The sequence below is a fragment of the Lepisosteus platostomus genome, chromosome 6 (assembly GCF_059453375.1).
Source record: "Lepisosteus platostomus isolate fLepPlt1 chromosome 6, fLepPlt1.hap1, whole genome shotgun sequence".
NCBI lineage: Eukaryota > Metazoa > Chordata > Actinopteri > Semionotiformes > Lepisosteidae > Lepisosteus > Lepisosteus platostomus.
Window position 1 is genome coordinate 8,218,372 of NC_142616.1, and position 21,035 is coordinate 8,239,406.

At 51.0% G+C, this 21,035-nt stretch overlaps 1 protein-coding gene across 7 annotated transcripts in view; it reads right to left on the reverse strand.

Moving 5' to 3' along the window:
- arhgef11 (Rho guanine nucleotide exchange factor 11) overlaps positions 1-21,035 on the reverse strand; it is a 56,828-nt gene that overhangs the window by 15,291 nt on the left and 20,502 nt on the right. For 6 of the 7 annotated variants that reach the window (XM_088634044.1, XM_088634043.1, XM_088634048.1 and 3 more), the window contains 20 exons: positions 20,817-21,016; positions 17,772-17,843; positions 16,778-16,885; positions 13,731-13,785; positions 13,310-13,347; positions 12,162-12,254; positions 11,904-11,972; positions 11,229-11,333; positions 10,095-10,193; positions 8,730-8,772; positions 8,243-8,339; positions 6,839-6,961; positions 6,481-6,504; positions 5,831-5,966; positions 4,972-5,077; positions 4,786-4,815; positions 4,149-4,272; positions 2,772-2,966; positions 2,175-2,222; positions 730-884 (listed from right to left, as the gene is read on the reverse strand). In XM_088634044.1, the coding sequence (XP_088490170.1) occupies positions 730-884; positions 2,175-2,222; positions 2,772-2,966; positions 4,149-4,272; positions 4,786-4,815; positions 4,972-5,077; positions 5,831-5,966; positions 6,481-6,504; positions 6,839-6,961; positions 8,243-8,339; positions 8,730-8,772; positions 10,095-10,193; positions 11,229-11,333; positions 11,904-11,972; positions 12,162-12,254; positions 13,310-13,347; positions 13,731-13,785; positions 16,778-16,885; positions 17,772-17,843; positions 20,817-21,016 (1,920 nt within the window). The remainder of the gene's footprint in view (positions 1-729; positions 885-2,174; positions 2,223-2,771; positions 2,967-4,148; positions 4,273-4,785; positions 4,816-4,971; positions 5,078-5,830; positions 5,967-6,480; positions 6,505-6,838; positions 6,962-8,242; positions 8,340-8,729; positions 8,773-10,094; positions 10,194-11,228; positions 11,334-11,903; positions 11,973-12,161; positions 12,255-13,309; positions 13,348-13,730; positions 13,786-16,777; positions 16,886-17,771; positions 17,844-20,816; positions 21,017-21,035) is intronic. The other variant, XM_088634042.1, reaches the window with a different exon arrangement.

The window sequence follows — 21,035 nt, forward strand, 5'->3', positions numbered from 1 at the left end:
CACAGGAAAACCCAGTTCAAATAACCCGGTACTGGTTTTGCTTCGAGGTACTGCGTGTTCCTTTTCAAACCCGAATCCGACCCCGGCAGGGGGGTTCTGACGCGATTAAACCGTACAACGTTGGGAATGGAAACGAAATGGTCCATTTCTAAACACTGGCAGTACTGTGTCACAGGAAGTTAGATGAAGCTCTGATGTCGTTTATTGAGGGTGGAACGAAACTTTAAGGTTTGTTGGTGTAACGGGGTTCACGCACTGAGTTACACAAGTGATGGGGCCCCCTTCTGAAATCTAAACTATGGTGGAGGACGTGGGCTTTTGGCTTAGCCGAGTTATCTGCAGTCCAGGGTGTGGCCCAGCCTGCGAGTGACCGGGATCTGCACTAGTCCCTGGTGTCGTGTAGGACTTTCCTGTGGTGGAGGACGTGGGCTTTTGGCTTGGAGGAGTGATCTGCTGCCTAGAGTGTGGCGCTGTGTGTATTTCGAAGTCCATGAGCGACTGGGATTGAATCCCGGCAGGGGCCGGGAGAACTGCAGGGGTTATATATGTAAGCACATCTGTAAGAAATCTAGAAACTGCGACCACTATTCCCAAAGACAACAAAACATGGGGAAATGTTTAGAGAAGAGCATCAGATTTGTTTTTTCCCCCCAAACTTCTCGACTTGCAGACTCACACCACACCCCCCATGCGAGTAATTCCATGTAGACAAAGAGGCTATCGGCGTACCATAAATGACGGCCTGCCGGTCGATCTCTCGGGGCTCCAGCGTGGACAGGACGTCCGGCCCCACCGTCTGCTGCCAGTTCTGGGTTTCGGGGTCGTCCTCTGGGAGGTTGGGGAGAAGGTTCTCGGGGAACAGGGTGACCGGAGAGTCCATGCTTCTGTGGGACGGGAGGGACGTGGCAGAGGTCAGAAAAGCGCCGGCCAGCCCCCAGATGGGGGTCCCCCCCACCCCCTTTGCGTGATGTCGACTGGTCGTCCCGCTGAATTCGAGCTTCACTGTCCCGTGGGGGCAATTCGTTTTACAGCACACTTCCAACTCCCAACATGACAACACGATGACCACTCAAGAAGCCAGAGCAACAGTGTTACCGCAATCAAATCGAAGAACATTCAAATCTGCTGCACAGAGACCTGGGCCCAGAAAATGGCGGTGGTGGGCTGTGCTCCTCATGACGTAAGTAATAATTAATAATAATTGCTTACACTTATATAGCGCTTTTCTGGACACTCCACTCAAAGCGCTTTACAGGTAATGGGGACTCCCCTCCACCACCACCAGTGTGCAGCATCCACCAGTATGATGCGACGGCAGCCATAGTGCGCCAGAACGCTCACCATCAGTGAGGAGAGCAGAGTAATGAAGCCAATTCATAGACAGGGATTATTAGGAGGCCATGACTGGTAAGGGCCAATGGGAAATTTGGCCAGGATGCCAGGGTTACACCCCTACTGTTTTCGAGAAACGCCCTGGGATTTTTAATGACCACAGAGAGTCAGGACCTCGGTTTTACATCTCATCCGAAGGACGGCGCCCGTTTACAGTATAGTGTCCCCGTCACTATACTGGGGCATTGGGACCCCCATGGACTACAGGGTGAGCGCCCCCTGCTGGCCCCACTAACACCTCTTCCAGCAGCATCCTTAGTTTTCCCAGGAGGTCTCCCATCCAGGTACTGGCCAGTCTCACACCTGCTGAGCTCCAGTGGGGCTGCCAGCTGGGAGCTAAAGGGGGATATGGCTCTGCTGGCGTAAGTGAGCTGCCTTGAGCCCTCCATCGTTTACAGATCTAGAAAACCTGCTGGATTCCGGCTCTCGGGGCCCGCAGGCATCTCGAGACACTTCAGGTTAGTGAAAACACAATGCGAGGCAGGAGGACAATCAGGAAGGCAGGAATTCTTTGTGCTCAGTCTCCGTAAAACCGTCAGTGATCTGCTTCTGCTCAGGGTAAAAGAAAGGACTCCGCAGAGCAAGAGATGGAAAAGAGATCACAGCCCGTAGGCTGTCAAATTGCTGCTGCCTTGCAGTGCTTGTCAGTGGTTCGTACATGGTTGGCTACACAGGCTCAAGAGTTCCACAGTGACGAAAGCAGGAGGAACAGGGCCAGTGAAACTGGGAAAAGGGGTGGTCGCCGGGCACAGCTCTGTTGTTTAACGTGACAAAACACTTACTTCCGTCGTGACCTGGGAGTGTACGGCGGAGTGGGGTTTTCCAGAGATCTGAAAAAGAGGAAACCAGGCAGGTGTGAGCGCCTTCTGTCAAAGAACGGCAAGACCGCGCCAGGCTGGACAGAGCTGAAAACCACAGCGGGGGGGGGGCGAGCGGGCGGGGGGGGCGGGGGCAGGTGAAGAAGAGAGGAGAGGTAGGAAAGGAGCAAGGTGTGACGGAAAAGGAGACGCAGCGGAGGAAGGGAAAGGAGCGTGAGGGAACAGGAGCTAGAGGATGAAAGAGAGGCGTGATAGTGGAAAGAGACAGCAGAGAAAGAGAAAATGAGCTGGAGAATAAGAAAAAGGCACCACAGGGGAAAGGAGGCGCAGCAGAGAAAAGGAAAGGAGAGAGAGGGAAGAGGAAGTAGAGGATAAGAGAAAGGTGTGACAGGGAAAAGGAGGCATAGCAGGGAAAAGAAAAGGAGAGAGAGGGAAAAGGAGCTAGAGGATAAGAGAAAGGTGTGACAGGGAAAAGGAGGCACAGCAGAGAAAAGGAAAGGAGAGAGACGGACGAGGAGTCAGAGAGACCGGAGAGACGCCTGGGCAGGGCAGACGGCTGACCTGGCAGAGAGGCTGGAGGCAGAGGAGGAGGCGGACTGGTGCAGCCGGGCCCCCTCCCTCTCCCTCTCCTCGGCCGCGTCGTCCATGTCCACGTCGCTCCGGGAGCGCGGCACGACTTCCACCCGGGGCTTGCGCACCTCGCCCTGTGCCTTCAGCGACTCCGAGCGGGCCAGCTTCACCCCGCCGCCGCCCGGGCTGACGTACAGAGAGCGGAGACAGAACGAGAAAGTCAACGTCGAAGAGTCCAATATGAGACACCCCCCCCAGTCGCTGGCCGTCCCTGGGGGTCAGGGGCCTTCACCCTGTCCCCCAGTGTCTGTCCATCACCCTGTCCCCCAGTCGCTGGCCGTCCCTGAGGGTCAGGGGCCTTCACTCTCTCCCCCAGCGTCTGTCCATCACCCTGTCCCCCAGTCGCTGGCCGTCCCTGGGGGTCAGGGGCCTTCGCTCTCTCCCCCAGTGTCTGTCCATCACCCTGTCCCCCAGTCGCTGGCCGTCCCTGAGGGTCAGGGGCCTTCGCTCTCTCCCCCAGTGTCTGTCCATCACCCTGTCCCCCAGTGTCTGTCCATCACCCTGTCCCCCAGTCGCTGGCCGTCCCTGAGGGTCAAGGGCCTTCGCTCTCTCCCCCAGTGTCTGTCCATCACCCTGTCCCCCAGTCGCTGGCCGTCCCTGAGGGTCAGGGGCCTTCGCTCTCTCCCCCAGTGTCTGTCCATCACCCTGTCCCCCAGTCGCTGGCCATCCCTGGGGGTCAGGGGCCTTCGCTCTCTCCCCCAGTGTCTGTCCATCACCCTGTCCCCCAGTCGCTGGCCGTCCCTGAGGGTCAGGGGCCTTCGCTCTCTCCCCCAGTGTCTGTCCATCACCCTGTCCCCCAGTCGCTGGCCGTCCCTGGGGGTCAGGGGCCTTCGCTCTCTCCCCCAGTGTCTGTCCATCACCCTGTCCGCCAGTTGCTGGCCGTCCCTGAGGGTCAGAGGCCGTCACTCTGTCCCCCAGTCGCTGGCCGTCCCCAAGGGTCAGGAGATGTCACCCCGTCCCACGGTTGCTGGCTATCACCCCTTCCTCCAAGTACCAGCTGTTACCGTCTCCCCCAAGTGCTGGCCTCCAGTCACTGGCCGTCCCCAAGGGTCAGAGCCTGTGATCTCTTTCCAGGTGTCCACCTGTCGCTGGTCATCTCCCTGTCCCCCCCCAGTTGCTGGCTATCACAGAGGGTCAGAAGCCGTGGCCCCTTTCACCCAATCACTAGCAGCCCTCAAGGATCAGGGGTCGTCACCCTGTCCCTCCCCTTCGCCGGCCGTCTCTAGACTCAAGCTCCGTTAACTCAGCCTTCAGGCTCTGTGAAGGTGCCCCCGACGTCAGGCCCCACAGTCCAGAGCGAGTACCCACCTCTCGACCTCCAGCAGCTCCTCGGTCAGGCTCCCCGTCGACAGTCTCTGGGTCCCCGGCTCCAGCCCCTCGTGCTGGTTGTTCTCAAACTGCTGAATTATATTGCGAACACTGCCTGGACGAACTACAAACATCCCGGGGGGAAAAAAAAAGGGGCAGCTTAAGAAACGGGAAAGGCCGAACCGCAATGTACAAACGTGAGAGAAAACACATGACCTGCTTTCCCAAACCTAGGCTGCTTTTAGAATTAGATTCTTCAGAAAAAAATGATTTTCAGATCACATTTTTGGAAAAGGCAGTGCCCCTATAATTTTTTACAATCTGAAAGTAAGATTAATAACTTCATATGAAGGCTTAGCCAGTATCTGAGAAGAGAATAACAGCCCATTTCAAGCACTAATCTTCCCCTATTGCTTCAGTTCGCACAAATATATTAGCTTTTGTGTAAAATACAGATCTGATGAAAATAAAAGACTCTAAAAAGCTTTAGTTTACCCACATTCCTCCTAAAACTAGAAAGGAATTCTGGGTTTCTCAAAGCCTAAGGCTTTCTTGCCCTGGGTGCCCCTTGCCCTTTGAAATGTTTAAAAAAGCAACCCAAAAAGAAAGCGATGCCAATGAATTAAAACAAGATTACCTTCCGTCGGTGACAAGGGAACATGAAAGGCTGAAAAGGCAGAGAAAAGAAAAAAAAAACATCCATGATGAAATTAAAAAAAAAAAAAACTCAAAAAATGGAACAGCCGCAAAGCAACAAAAGGACGTGACTTCTGAGCAAAGGAGAGGCGCAGAGGGGGGCTGGGGGCTCGGGCTGGGCTCTTACTGGACTGGGAGGTGCTCCGGGGCTTGGCGATGTACTTCAGGATGGGGTTCCGCTTCTTCTCCTCCGCGTCCTTCTCCTTCTCCCGCTCCTTCTTGGTCGTGTTGGGCTGGGGAGAGAGAGAGAGAGAGACTGAGACCGCAAGAGATGGACAGCAAGGTGGTGGGCCAGGCGGGGAGACGGTGCTGGGGGTGAGGCACACTAACGCACAACCTGCTCATTCACAGATATTTATCTGCGTCGCCTGTGGCTCAGGATCCTCTACACTGGACCAGGTCTGACTGGGTGATCAGGCCCTGGCCTGAGAACCTGACGTCTTACCGCTAGCTGGTAGGACAACCCCTTTCTTCCTTTCAATCAACGTGATCGCTTAATGGTGTGTTAATCAAGCGTTAAAATCCAATGTGGTCGTATGGGAGTTTCTTTTTCGGGTCCTCGCAGATGAAGAAGAAAAGAAGAGAGTTGTCTCGGCTAAGTCAAGAGCGTCAACTTGACATTCCGTGGCTCAGTTTTCCTCTCTTCCGTTTTCCCTTCTTTCCGTCTGATGGCTGCTTATTCCCCGTTTCCCTGGTGGCTAAGGGGCTCAGGGGGATATATTTCTGATCGCGCTTCTGGGAAATCCACCAGAGCCCAGCTGCGTAAGGGAAGAGAGGGCGAGGAGGAGAAGTGTGGGGCAGGGAGGACAGGGAGTTGGGAAGTGTGTAAAGAGAAAGAGGGCAAATGTGGGACACAGGAAGTGGCAGGAAGTGCGAGACCACACATTTCCCTCCTTGGAAGGAGCTCAGGCACTGAGTAGGCTGGGGGGAGGAGCGGACTTCCCCTCTCGCTGACATCCCACCCAGCTGGCTTCCTGCTGAAGTACCTTCTTGGTTTTGGGAAAGAAGGGCAGCCATTTGTCTTTCTCCTGGGACTTGTCCAGCATGCTGAAGACTCGCGAGTCCCTCAGCTTGATCCCAGCGTGTCGCAGGTACAGCAAGATGGCCGAGGCAATGGGAGCGCTGGGGGGAGAGAGAGAGAGAGAGCACAGGGTGAGGAACCAAGACTCAGGACAGGGCTTTTCTAGGACGGGAACGTGAGTCGTCCTTCGCGTGCAACACTTTGATTTTATTCCAAGCAGCTCACGGTCCAAAAGGAAAGACCCAGAATTTTCATTTCCAGCCCAGAGTATCCTGGCATCTGGCACAGAGATATAGACAGAGAGTTTTACCAGTTTGCAGTTATTTTCTCTCTGCGAGGGTCCCAATTTACACGTATTGACTACCATTCAAATTCCAAAGTCACCTGCAGTCTTGTGTTGTAACACAGAGGATTGCGTACAAGTGCAGTAGAGTAGAGTTTATTGCCACATGTACACGTACATTGGAATTCTTATTGGCTCTAATGTCTCGGGACACACACATACAGCAGACGACAGTACGACAGACAACACCACTATTATTAATAAATGATAACAAGGAGAACAGTAACGACCCATCTACCCACGCACTGTGAGCACGGCAGGGACCAACTTACCTTCTATCCTCCTCATGCTTGGACCTGAAAACAACAACAAAAAACGTTCAAATGAAAGAAGAGAGAAATGGCACTCTTCTCTAGATGCCCACAGAGTGTTGGACTGGTAGCAAGGTCAAGAAAAGGGGGGAAGTCGGGGCCGCCGTGACAGAGGCCTCACATTTTTAAGGTCGAGTCTTGGCGAGGCAAAGCCCTCTGAACAAAGCTCAGTTAAGGTTTGAAACCAAGCGGACAGCGCCCTGTGACCGACTCTCGTGGCGCAATGGCCAAACAGTTAATTGGTCAAGAAAAACAAAGTATTGAGAATGGGTGGTGAAGTCGTGGTGAGGAAGGGTACTGAAAGAGGTGTGCCACTCACAGTATCTCCCAGAGCGCCGTGACCTGGCGGTCCACGATCTGCTTCTCCTTGGCGGGATCTCCGTCCAGCAGCTGCAGGTCGCCCTCTCCGAACAGGGAGCCCAGACCGATCATCTGCTTATTCCTGCGAGAGAGGCGACTATAAATGACACTGACACCCCCGCCAGCTCCCTCTGTACACCCCTCATCTGCAGACCCCAACCAGATAGGCCTTCAGAACACGAGAGCCGAGAACGGGAGCCCCAGGAGAGTCGCCGCGTTCTGAAGGCGGGAAACCGCACGAATGTGAAGACAGATCTGAAAAGGTCAGGAATTAAGATGAAGACGTGTCGTGATCTCGATATTGACGGGCCTGAAAAACAAGGGAACATTCCAGGGAACCTTTTAAGATCCAAAATGATGAAAGCATCTGGGAACATAACACAGGAGAGTCACTCCCCACACTATGAAAGCTTTTTTCGGGGAAAAAAAAGGTTCAATGTGATTTTGAGATCATGTAGCTATCCGACTCCCATTCAAGACTATTAAGACGGGCTTAATAGTCTCCTCATCTAACCTTTCCTGCTTCAGTAGGGGACCAATGGCTGGGGACAAAGGACTGACATCCTAAGAGCTGGGGGACAGAGACACAGATCTCCGCGTACTGGGATTAGTACAGGAGCATTTCTATCCCTCTATTTTCTAACCCCCTTTATACAGTCGGTGGGGGGGGGTCAGGAGCCTATCCTGGCAAGAAACAAGCGTCAAGCAGGATTCACCCCGCAAGGGACACCAGCCTATCACAGTGCAGACACACAGGCCCAAACAGAGACGCACAAGCACTCACACCTGGGGCCTGTTTTCGCAGATGAACCTCCTCGTATCTCTTTGGACAGCGGGAGGAAACCCGGGGAGAACACACAAACGCCACACAGAGAGCACACTCCAGGAACCGAACCCAGAGCCCCAGCGCTGCGAGGCAGCAAGGACAACAACCGCGCCACCGTGCCGCCCTACAAGAGTACTGGCGTTATAAACAGACGGGGAGCTGCGGAGGGGGAACTCGGCAGAGAGAGGAACTGGCTGGGTAGACCCTACGGTTTATCAGTGAGACAGGCGACGAGAGCCCCAGGTTTGTCTGGAATGCAGAAAGAGGGAAGAGTGATAAGAACATAAAGGTTACTACTGACTGGGGGCTACACATAAACAGGGCCTATCTCGTGGCTTGACTGCTACAAGCCTCTCAATCCAAAGACAGCAAGAAAGGACTTTGAGGCACCACTACGGGGAGTCATTGTTCTGGACAGAGGCACGTCGAAGACCCACGGAGTTCCACTTACAGCCGAAGGGAGCTCTGAAGGATCGCGCGATGGAGACCTGTCTGGGGGTAGGGGCATCTCGGCCCAGACGGAGGGCCCCCACTCACCTGTAGTCCTGGATCTGCTCCTGGATTTCGGGAAGGACCTGCAGCTGCATGTCCGACAGCGGCCCGCGGATGTCCTCCTGAGCGTGCAGGCGACCGTCTGGGAGGAAGGAAGGAACAGAGAGAGACGCCACATGATTGTCCCCGTTTCTTACAACTCCAGAGAGAGTGGAGCAGCGCTTTTCTCCGTCCCTGAAATTGGCCATCTGAGGATAATGGTCTTTTTTTAACACAAATACATAAAAAATTGTCCGTCTTAAAAACTAAAAAGAGCGGAAGAGTGTCGCCTACTTACCGTCTCTGTATAGCAGTGTGTGTAAAAAACGGCGCACATAGGGATAAACAGAAGCTGATTTTGCCACGTTTGAGTCGATTTCAGTGGTTTTTGTAGCAAGTATGCGTTTGTACATCCGGTGGATTTCCTATCAAACATCTAAATCAGCTGCGCTTGGCTCCGAAGCTCCATTACAGGGGAAATAAAATGAATTACCTATATCTGCCATGAAGTCGTCGGATACCCGGATTTTCAGAGGCTGCAAAACATGAAAAAATAGCTTAATAAAAAGCACAAGTACAGGGTATTTGCAGTTTATTGATGGCCTGATGTTTTGTGTAAAAAAGTAAGAAGTACTCCTTTATTGTAGGGATGCTCCCTTAAAAAAAACTCCAAAAACTCTTTCTTTCATTCAGGCAAAGGGAAACTCTGCACAGCCTGCACCTTCAATATGGCTGAGATTCTTTTAGCGGCAGGCTATTTCAATCTGGCACTCTGGGAGACCAACTCGAGCCAGCGTCCACCTCTATTCTGCCAGCTAATGTCTTTTGACGTTACTTTGCAGTCGTGTCAAAATTCGCAGGCTTTTCCTGTGGGCTGGTTTCAGGTCAAGGTTACAGGAATACAATGATGAACACACTGCACTTTTTTGCTCAACCCAAGATGTGAAAATCATATTAGAGCAGCACAAACAACTGCATGCTAGGGCAGTGAAGCACACTGGATCTGGCTAGGACTGTGGAAGTCCATGATGCACAAAGGATCAATCAGGTGTGATTAATCTACCTGGTTGGGAGACCTCCTGGGACAAACTAATGTTGCTGCTGGAAGTTGTGTTAGTGGTGCCAATAGGGGGCGCTCATCCTGTGGTCTATGTGGGTCCTAATGCCCCAGTATAGTGACAGGGACACTGTACAGGGAAAAGGCACCGTCCTTCAGATGAGACGTAAAACCGAGGGCATTTCTTGAAAAGAATAGGGGTGTTACCCCAGCATCCTGGCCAAATTTCCCATTGGCCTTTACCAATCATAACCTCCTAATAATCCCCATCTCTGAACTGGCTTCATCACTCTGCTCCTCCCCACTGAGAGCTGCTGTGTGGTGAGAGTACTGGAGCATCATCCGGGTGGGGGGACACACTGATGATGGTGGAGGAGACTACCCAATTCCAGTAATGCACTTTGAGTGGAATGTCCAGAAAAGTGCTATATAAGTGTTAGCAATTATTATTATTATTATTATTATTATTATTATCCGAAACTTCCCCCCAAACCTTCCTTTAATCGTCATCTTACCCAGGGACAGTTGTGCAGAAGTTTAAGATTCACAGGGTGGACAAAAACAGATTTGAAGACAAATTCTCCCTCCCCGCACCGTGTCAAAACAGGGTGGCAGAAACTTCCCTCGTCTTGCAGGGAGACCGCACGCACACAGGGGGCTTGAAAACGAAAACCTTCACACATCGGTCCTGCGCTGGCGTCAGTTTCATTTCTCTCTTTCCACGCAGCCAAATGCGTCAGTGGCATGGAAACGCAAACGTCCCTTCGGCGTGACAGAACACACGACGGAGACGCGGCTTACCGCCTCTTTATCGAGGAAGTTGGCGTAGATCTGAGACGCCATGTGTCGGGCGTCTTTCGGACTGGCACTTAGGTAGGCCTCCACCGACAGGTAGAACAGCTGCCGAGGTTTGGGGAGAGGAGGGAAAACGAAACAGCAGTCAGCCAGGGAGAAAGTTAAAAATAAGACAATGCAACTCTTCGGATAGCGGCTCGCTTCCTTAGAATACAGGCACGAGATGACTCAGTGACTCAGCCTGGAATCTAAAGTCTATCTCACAATGGATTTAGTGGATCACTATTCATCATAGGTGCTGTTATTATCCCCAGTGTGTCTGGATCTCTGCTCAGTGTGAGCGCTGTTATTATCCCCAGTGTGTCTGGGGATCTCTGCTCAGTGTGAGCGCTGTTATTATCCCCAGTGTGTCTGGGGATCTCTGCTCAGTGTGAGCGCTGTTGTTAACCCCAGTGTGTCTGGGGATCTCTGCTCAGTGTGAGCGCTGTTATTAACCCCAGTGTGTCTGTGTCTCTGCTCAGTGTGAGCGCTGTTATTAACCCCAGTGTGTCTGGATCTCTGCTCATTGTGAGCGCTGTTATTATCCCCAGTGTGTCTGGATCTCTGGTCAGCGTGAGCGCTGTTATTATCCCCAGTGTGTCTGGATCTCTGGTCAGCGTGAGCGCTGTTATTAACCCCAGTGTTGGGGATCTATGCTCAGTGTGAGTGCTGTTATTAACCCCAGTGTTGGGGATCTATGCTCAGTGTGAGTGCTGTTATTAACCCCAGTGTTGGGGATCTATGCTCAGTGTGAGTGCTGTTATTAACCCCAGTGTTGGGGATCTATGCTCAGTGTGAGTGCTGTTATTAACCCCAGTGTTGGGGATCTATGCTCAGTGTGAGTGCTGTTATTAACCCCAGTGTTGGGGATCTATGCTCAGTGTGAGTGCTGTTATTAACCCCAGTGTTGGGGATCTATGCTCAGTGTGAGTGCTGTTATTAACCCCAGTGTGTCTGGGGATCTCTACTCAGTGTGAGCGCTGTTATTAAACCCCAGTGTGTCTGGATCTCTGCTCATTGTGAGCGCTGTTATTATCCCCAGTGTGTCTGGATCTCTGCTCATCGTTATTGACCCCAGTGGGCGTCACGGTGTGTACTCACCAGCGGGTTGGGGTCGAGCAGCTGGCTGAAGATGTACCTCATGAAGACGGTCATGTGAGCAGGGCGAGACTTGAGCAACTCAATGTCCTGGAAGGGCCCGTCCATCTGCGAGGGAAGGAGGGAGTCATGGAGAGACAGGGGAAGATGCCCACAAAGGGGTACAAAAACGACAAGTGATAAACAAAAACGAGGGGGAAAAGGGGGTCGAAACACAAACAAAGCACATAAGCACAAACAGTCAGGAATCCTAAGAGATTCCTCAGTGGGTTTTTCTGGCACTTGTTTAAATGTCCAACGCAAACTGCTTAAGGGGATTCCGGTTATTTGTTCATTGAAATGATCCAATCAACCTGACATCTAATATATACTTTGAAATATATATAAGCTTAAATTAACTGCATTTTTTTAAAAAAAAGATCTTAAATATGTTCCAGCTGAGTTCAGACCAGATTAGAGCAGCAGAAAGAATCAGCTCAACATAGAAAGGAAACTTCCAAGAGTAACAAGTCAGTTTAGCTGAAGAGAAACTCGAGCATCTGAAGCATATGAAATAAATCAAAATAATCTCTGCACAACGGAGGCCACCCGGTCAAACACTTCAAAGATATAGTTGTGGGTCTAACCAACTATGATCAAAGATCACACCTTGATTTTTAAGACGGTCCAGCTCCATACCTCGTTCTGTGTTTGAGAATCTTCGTCATCTTCCTCTTCCTCTGGGCCGATGATCTGGGGTCTCGAACCCTAGCGAAATCAATTCTCGTTGTTTATTCACGGTTGACTTGTTGTGTTCACTTGTCTAATAATCTAACACCCTGTGACGTGCAGAACTCAGCCATCAGCCCTTGACAGTTTCTTTGTGATGTTTTAAAGTGGTGTTTCTCCTCTACTGGTATATGTACTGGTACTGGTTATGGCCCACAAGGTCCTCACCTGATCCGACATGAAAATCGTTTCGGATCCCTGTCGCCGGTGCTGGGACGCCCGAGCTGAGAGAGACGGGGATGACCTGGGACTCTCAAATCCCTACAGAAATTTAAAAAAACGATAAGTCGCCAGAAAATCAATCCAGTGAACGCATTCAGGTTACTGTATCAGAAGGAGGTTCAGTTCACTTGGTTATGCATCACTCGAAAGAATACGTTTTTAACAGCAACGAAGGAGAGGAACCCATCGACCCGGGTAGCTTATTGATTGCACAAAGCTGTTTTTTTTCCATTAAGAAGCCAGGGTATCAGCTTCAATAACACGGCAGGACATCTTGTTCCAGACTCCCACCACCCTTTGGGTAAAGAAGTGTCTCCTGCTCTTGGTTTTATAGGCACTTCCACATAGTTGTCACCCGGGTCTCAGGTTTGCGTTTCATCATTCATTCTGAAGACGTCCACGTGATGGAATTTGTCAGTGCCGTTATAAGCAGGTGCATTTATAACCCAATACAAGGTTCTTTATAAGAACACTGGGTCCCCTTGCAAACTTCACAGCTCAAGAACAAAGAACAAATATTATTAAGCTTTGAAGGTCTATAGTTCCATAACTCTTAAAATGCTACAGTTTTGGTCTTGGATGATTTGTCTAGCTGACTGGGGCAGTGTTATTTTCTCAAAGAACAAAGTAAACGACTGGAGCTTCAGGCTGAGCTTAGAGCTATTGCCTTTTTCCAAAATGGCACATTCTATGAAAAAGAAATCAGATATGAGGGGAGGTTGCACATATTTAACATGACTGCAGGATCATGCTGCCTCTTCCTGAGTCACTGGGTGCTTTTGGGGTAACTGCTTTAAGCAATACAGGGTCGCAGGAGAGCCGAAGCCTATCCCAGCAAGCCACAGGTAGAAGGCTGGATACCCCCAGGACAGGACGCCAGATCATCACAGGACACCCAGACACAAACACGCACACACATTCACACCGGGGCCAATTTTCCCAGAAGCCAATTTACCCACAGGCATATCTGCGTACTTTGAGAGGAAACGGGAGCACCTGGAGGAAACTCAGGCAAACACAGGGAGAACATACACACTCCACCCATCGCCCCAGGATCCCCAACATTTTATCAGCTAATAATGATGATCACCCACCTCAAAGTCGCCATCTTGCGAATCCATAGACAGCCGGCCTGTCAAAAAAAAACGGAACGAAACCAGGCATCAGGATTTCTTTCCTATGGCAGACTGATAGCCTGTTGAGATATTGGGCTAGCAAATCATGCTATAGGAAAACAACTAAAGTAAGACAGCAGAAGGAAGAGAATCTGATCAGGCTTGACAATGCCCATCCACAGAGGTCTAATTTCCATCTGAGCAGGTTATATCCCAATATAAAACCAGCTATAAGGGAGATTCATACTATTAATATTCAGAATTTATTCTTGATATCGGTAAGAGGCTACTCTTCGGCATAATTGTGCTCATTCTAGCGTCACTATTACTGAGCCCAGTCTGGGCTCTTGGCATGTAACACGCCACAGGGAGGATCACACGCCTATCGCAGGTCACTCACCTTCTCCGGCTCTCAGGTAGCTGGCTCCGGACTCGGACCAGGACCGCGTGCCCTCCTGAAAGACAGGATCGCACGCAGGGTGTGACGCAGCAGGGCCGGCCCAGGGGCCTCTCCGCGGGGCGCTGCCCATCAACCCGCGGGGAGACCGGGGAACGGTCACCATGGGCTGACAACGTGACGGGTCGCCAGCTCGGCTGCCCGTCTCGTCCCGCTCCTGCTCTCGTTCCTCGAGCGACCCGCCCAGCTGTCCGAGGTTCGTTTTCCCTTGCTCATGGAATATTCCCGACTAAAAGAACGTGGTATCCCAGGAGCCCTCCAGGAATCACGTGACCAGGGAGCGCACTATTAACCTCCCCACCCTGGCCTGGAATCGGCTTCGAGAAGACGGCTCCAAGCTGTTGCTCCTTTCCGCCTCTCTTTGGTGCCGCGCCGTCTTGTGAAAGCAACGTCTTCGGGCGGATGAGAGCGGCGACAGAAAAACAAAACCGCGCGCTACGAGCCGACGGAGGCGCGACAACACCGCCGACGGTGCCCCCTCTACACACCGCGGCGCGGCTCGCTTTCTTCTGCGAAAGCCAGCTTCTGTGGCCGAGAATTCAGAGGAAGGAACTTGAAATGGTAGTGGTGGTGGTGGTGGGGGGTTGGGGTTGATAGGGCGAACGAAGGCAAAGAATCGCGTCACCGAATCGCGTGCCCAAGCCTGGAAAGCCAAAAACTTTCAAAGACTGCCCGCCCCGGCGACGTGTGGTTTCCCAGCTTCTGTGTCAGCCCCGACCTCCGTCGCGCTCCGCCAGGAAGTGCTGAATAAATCACTGGCCAGCCGACGCCGGTCGCACAACACCCTCGCAGGCCGCAGACCTGTCGCCGTGGCGGCGGAGAGGAACCCACAACTCAAGAGGCCGACATCCTCGGGCAGTACTTGCCCACCCCCTGGCCTACAACGACCGATATTCACATACTGCCTGCGGCCAGGGTAGTTTCTAGCTGTTTCTAGGGTAAAAGTCCAGGTCAAAAAAAAAAAGGTACTTCTATTAACAAAGCCTTTTATATCTCCAACCCCCCCCCCCCACCCAGTCATCCCATTTCCTCCTTTCTTACCCTTCTGCACAGGCAAGGCACGCCTGACTCAGTGTTTCTGTTCCTGATTACTTAGCTGGCCCAGCCACAGCTGAACTTCTTCATTTAAAAAAAAAAAGCTTCAGAGGAGCTTTGCTCAAAGCGATTATCAGGACGGACAAAAACCCTTGACTCCCATGGATATCAGCCTGCTTAATTTGGACAACGGATGGGGTCTTTTATTCATCTTTCTCATCGCGCATGTTAATGGGTTGTGTGCCGTTTCCCATCTGGGACAATAATGGAGGAAAGTAAGGAAAAAGGGGAAGGGGGCTGGGGTTAAATCCTCCCTTCGGGAACGTGTCAAGTCGCAGAGGGGGTGGGGGTGGGGGGGGGCAGGAGCGTCCGAAGTTCAACCTGTTGCAGGCCGGAGGCAGCTCGGAGTCTCGAGCCGAACTGGGTTAACGTAAACCTCAGCAGGCAGAGAGTAAACGCAGAGCCTGGCGACACCATGTATGGGGAGAGAGGGAGCCCAGCGACTGGGCGTCTGCTCCCAGTTCGGTTTATCTGTCATGTGCACAAGTGCAGTGGAATGCTTCTTTGCATGTGGGCTCCGATACAAAGACGTTAAAGGAATCACCCAAAACATAAACACAGGACAGCAGCAACAACAACAACAACAACAACAACAACAACAACAACAACAACTAGTTAAATAACATACAACTTAAAAAAAAAACGCCGGCATTTATAAACAAACGAGCCTCCCCTCCCACGCCGCACAAATGTTTAAATAAGGACAGCGCCCGAGACGGGAGCAGCAGCTCCACAGCCTCGCGGCGCCGCCGGTCTTATGGTCTTATTTGATAGTCCTTTCCAGAACTTCCAAATAAGACGCGAGACAGGGATGAAGAGCACACTCGCTCAACGTGCTTTAACAGGAGCAACTCCTACTGTAGCTCCACGTTAATACAGCGCTTGATTTCACCAGCTTGCTTTCTACAGCTCCTCGGTCCTGCGCTTTGAAATATAAAGTCGGAAATATTGAGTATTTGAATAATAATAATAATAATAATATAATAATTGCTTACACTTATATTTATATTTATCGTCAATTTCCCTACGGGATTAATAAAGTATTATCTATCTATATAGCACTTTTCTGGACACTCCACTCAAAGTGCTTTACAGGTAATGGCGATCCCCTCCACCACCACCAGTGTGCAGCCCCACCTGGATGATGCTCCAGTACTCTCCCCACACACCAGCTCTCAGTGGGGAGGAGAGCAGAGCCAGAGGGGGATTATTAGGAGGCCATGATTGGTAATGATTTAGCCGGGACACCAGCGTAACACCCCTAGTCTTTTCGAGAAACCCCCTGAGATTTTTAATGACCCCAGATAGTCAGGACCTCGGTTTTACACTCATCCGCTGAACAGTGCCTTTTTTACAGTATAGTGTTCCCGTCACTATACTGGGGCATTAGGACCCACACAGACCACAGGGTGAGCGCCCCCTACTGGCCCCAATAACACCTCTTCCAGCAGCAACCTGAACTTTCCCAGGAGTCTCCCATCCAGGGACTGACCAGGCTCACACCTGCTGAACTCCAGTGGGGCTGCCAGCTGGGAGCTGCAGGGTGATATGGCTGCTGGCAAAATGCCTAAACCTGGGATTGAACCAGGGACCTTTAGATCTTCACTCTAACGCTCTTCCAACTGAGCTATTTCAGCTGCGTGAAATACATAGCACACGGTAAGAACAAAGTATCTGACATATAAAGGACAGAAGCTGGATCTTGCAGTGTGAATGTGACAAGCACACAGCTCTAGGATCGTAGGCGCTTGGATCAGAAAGTGACTTGATCGGGGACGAGCAATGCGACATGGACAAGGGCTCATTGCCTTATGACACTGTGCTACGTTTCTAAACTAAACGCAGGCTATTTCCCTTCGGCATCTGGACTCTGAAGCAGTGCAGGGTGCTCTTACCAGGTCCTGCTGGATCTTGACTCGGACCTGGTGGGCCCGCCTCTGCGCGCTCTCGATGCGCTCCTCCAGGGACGGGGAGGGGTTTCGGGACTGCTCCTCCAGGAGGGCCTGAGGAAGAGAGGCAGGGGGTCATCAGAGGGCTGCGAGGGGCCCCGAGCGAGATTCGAACTTCGGATCATTGACAGGATACCGCCACCCCCCCCCCAACACGTCCTGCTGCAGGTTTGAGGGATGAGCGCTTGACCATAAAGAGACATTAGAGGGGGGTCCCCAGTCCTCAGCAGGGGAGAACTGGTGTGTTTATGTGTAATTCATCAGTTCATTAGTGGTTTAACTGGACCGGATTACCAGCTGTTCAGGGGTTGGCGCTGCAAAATCTGCACAGCCAGCACCCCGTCCAGGACAAGGACCGGGGACCCCCGCTGTAGACACAGCGCCCCCTGCAGGACCGGGACTGGGGACACCCGCTGTAGACACAGCGCCCCCTCCAGGACCGGGACTGGGGACACCCGCTGTAGACACAGCGCCCCCTGCAGGACCGGGACTGGGGACACCCGCTGTAGACACAGCGCCCCCTCCAGGACCAGGACTGGGGACACCCGCTGTAGACACAGCGCCCCCTGCAGGACCGGGACTGGGGACCCCTGCGCTACAGACATAGCCATTGTTTGGAAGGGGGGCTTGTATTTCTACTGAATGTTTGTTATGAACTCCCCCCCTGCCGCAAAAAAGCTTTACTATACATCTGTTCTCCATTCTCTCAGCATTTGAAAATGACACAAGAAAAGAAGCACAGCAAGCTCATATGCTTCCTGTTCCACATGAAAACTAAAGAAGGAAGCAAATCACTTCGCAGATCTACTGCACTTTCTCTCGATTATCCTGTGTAAAGTATCATAATGTTTTCTCGGCCATCGGCTTCTCAAAGCCCTTGACCACAGGTGAAGTCCTGGAGCCGTTAGCACTGGAGTTGAAGGAGCTGGTTCAACCTCACCTGTAATTCTGCCTCCTCCTGCTGCAGCATCTTCTTCAGAATCTGAGTGGCGTGTTTCTGCACCTCGGGGTCCTAAAGGGAAACGACAAGGATTGCTCAAGAGTGCCTGCTTGAGGCCTAAAAGCGACGACACATCAGAACATGAGCGTAGATGCAGGGTTCAAGTCCGTCTATACTACAAAACATCTGCTGCGGGAAATAGGGCCCAGTTTTGCTCGTTGCGATTGAAAGAAAAAGGTGGTGCTGTGCTTTGTGTGTCCTACAGTGCCGTAACTCTAAGCTGTCAACACAAATGTCAAGGATAAACACACTTTTGACTCTTACACCCCACTTGAGTGCAATGTGTTTTGGGACGTGTTATAAACGTTACGTGTTGTTATGTGTTATACACGTGCAATAGAGAGATGTGCAATGTTATTATTATTTTTTTGTAAGAAAATCACTTGCAATGTTTTTTTCTTCCTTTTTTTTCTCTTTTTTTGTTTGCATTCTATTTAAATGTACAGGAGTGCTGTGTGTCCATGCAAAATTACCCCAGGGGACAATAAAATCTTATCTTAACTCAGCATCTATACCCCAGCCTTGCACTTAACTGTGTTCATCTGATTCAGTCATAACGTTATGCTGCCTAATGGCCACTAGAGGGGACACTTTATCTGGAAACCAAGGCAAGCTCAAAAATAGTATGTGACTGATACGCCTTCCTTTTCCAAGACAACTGGATTTTTGCCATTCCCTGAATTTTACATACAGAAAACAAATACAACACAACACACAATTTTTTTTTATGGAGACAAGTACAGGGTGTAGCAGGGCTCTAATATAAAGATTTATTTCCCTATTGCTAGTGCTCTGGTCTGGAGAAATGACATGTTTAAATTAGTACAGTTTGGGCGTTTAAAAGCCAGACGACCAGGGATGACAAGCTCTTCCTGTTTACAGTGCGTTAAAGAATTAGGGGCTTTCTCCGGAGATGTGTATATTAGAAGACGGAAGGCACCAGACACCCTTCTCAGGACGCATCGCCGAGCACGTTCCCAGCTCGCATCGCTTCCAGCTGCAAACCTAAATTCCCTCTTGACGCGACCCGCTCCATCGCTCACTAGGGCCCAACCCTGCTTTGCTTCTCCCGAGACAAATTTCACTGATCTAAAATTGTTCTCCATGCACACGTCCCCTGCAAGAGCCCCACTGTCATCGATACCCCTACCCTCCTTACCCTGTTCTACGAAAGAATGCCTCAAATAAAGCTCAGCGGCTACAACAGGGGTACCATGCGATGTCAGATTGCACCCCAAGCCTTTTGAAATCCACTCCAAATCGGCAAACCTCCATGGGGCCAAGCAGCAGACAACTCCCCGGAATTCCAGAATCCTGACCAGTTCTAGTGCAAGCGATCACATGACTCCCATCATGGAGTCCTTGCAGGGGCTTCCTGTCAGGTTTCATGTCGACTTCAAAATCCTCTCGCTCACCTGTAAGGCTCTATGTGGCTTGGTACCTGTCTGAATTAATATCTGTCTGAATTAGTATCTGTCTATTCCCCATCGCGCAACTGCTGTTCACCTGACTCCTGTCTGCCCTTCTATGTACTACGGGTGCCTTCTCCTGCTATGCTCCAAAGCTTTGGAATTCTAGCCCTAAGGATATCAGAGAGTCACCTTCCCCGAGCACTTTCAAATCCAGACTCAAAACCTTCTTCTTTCCGAAAGGCTTTTACTTAAATCAATGTCTGTCCCTTCGCATCTTCTACTGCTTTTCTGATCCCTTGTTTTTAACTGTGCTACTTGTTTTATCCACTCTCCTTCCTTTTCTTCTTACAGTACATCAGTTTGTGAAACTACTCTTGAAGATGTCAGATATAAAGCGCCATTTTCTACGCAGTGGTATGCTGGGGCCCTGGGATTAGAGCAGTGGATTCTAAAAGGCTGAACAAGCTCATCGGGAGAGCAAGCTCTGTCATTGGGTCTGGCCTGGACCCCTTGGAGGTAGGGGCTGAGAGGAGAATGGTGTCCAAACTAGAGGCCATCATGGACAACTTCTCCCATCCCCTCTATGACAGGCTTGTAGAAATGAAGAGCACGTTCAGCAATAGACTGATTCATCCACGGTGCGACAGGGAGCGCTACAGGAGGTCATTCTTGCCTTCTGCCATAAGACTGTACAACACATCCACTGTGTGTCTGGGCAGAGGCAACAGCGACAGTGACCTGTTTCTGGACTGAACGCATCTACACATCTACTGCTACATCTGTTCTCTTTCTTTTCCCGTTTACAACCGGTTTTTGTGCAATATATGCCAGGGACCCGTGCAATACATTTATATTTATATCTAAATCTATATTTACATCTATATTTATATTCATATGTGTGATACGATTTTTCTGCGTACTGTTCTGTTCTAGTTTGTTCTTTGTGTGTCCGGGCTGTGAGTAACTCTTTTAGTGCACCCCTCACTGTACTGATTGTATTGTATGTATTGTACTATTATTATTATTGTATCATTCGTTACACTGTGGCTGTGTTGTCTGTGTAAAGCTGCTGTTGCACTGCAATTTCCCTCACGGGATCAATAAAGTATCTATCTATCTAAAGAATATTATTAATAATGAATAACTTAGTAGTAGTAATGTCAGAGAAGGTCCATGTTGGCGGGCGAGGGAATCTGGAGATTCCAGAAGCTGTGCCAAAAGCGTGCTTAGCTTCCATAATCCAAGGAGATGCAAACGCTTAGAGCGGAGTTAAATCAGCAAGCCAGAAAATCACGCAAAAGCACTGATCCCGGGATAAACGTTTCGAGTCTGTGATCAGCTTGCATCCAGCAATCCATCCGTTTAATACTTCATCCAATTCACGGTCGCAGGGGAGCCGGAGCCCGGAGCCTGTCCCGGCAAACAACAAGGCCTTAGATAGGGTACATCCTGGATGGGACACCAGCCCACCAGGAAACGTGGTCAAAAAGCATATAAGATATCTGTGTTTTTTTAATGTACACAGGAAGAGTTAACTCTCCACTGGATCACTGCTGGAGCTGTGATACGTTACCTGCAGGGGTCTGGGCCCGGTGATGCGCTGAGATGAGGTAAGGCTCACCGAAGCTGGAGCTGGGGGGAGGGGGGGCGGAGGTGCCACGCCCCCTGGCGCTGCCCTGTGATTGGGCGAAGTGTCCGTCGGCAGGGGCTGGAGAGGAAGTGAGGCGTTGGAGGGGGTGGGGCCTTGCAACGTGAGCGCCACATAGGTGCCAGCTAGGACAGTAAAAGAACA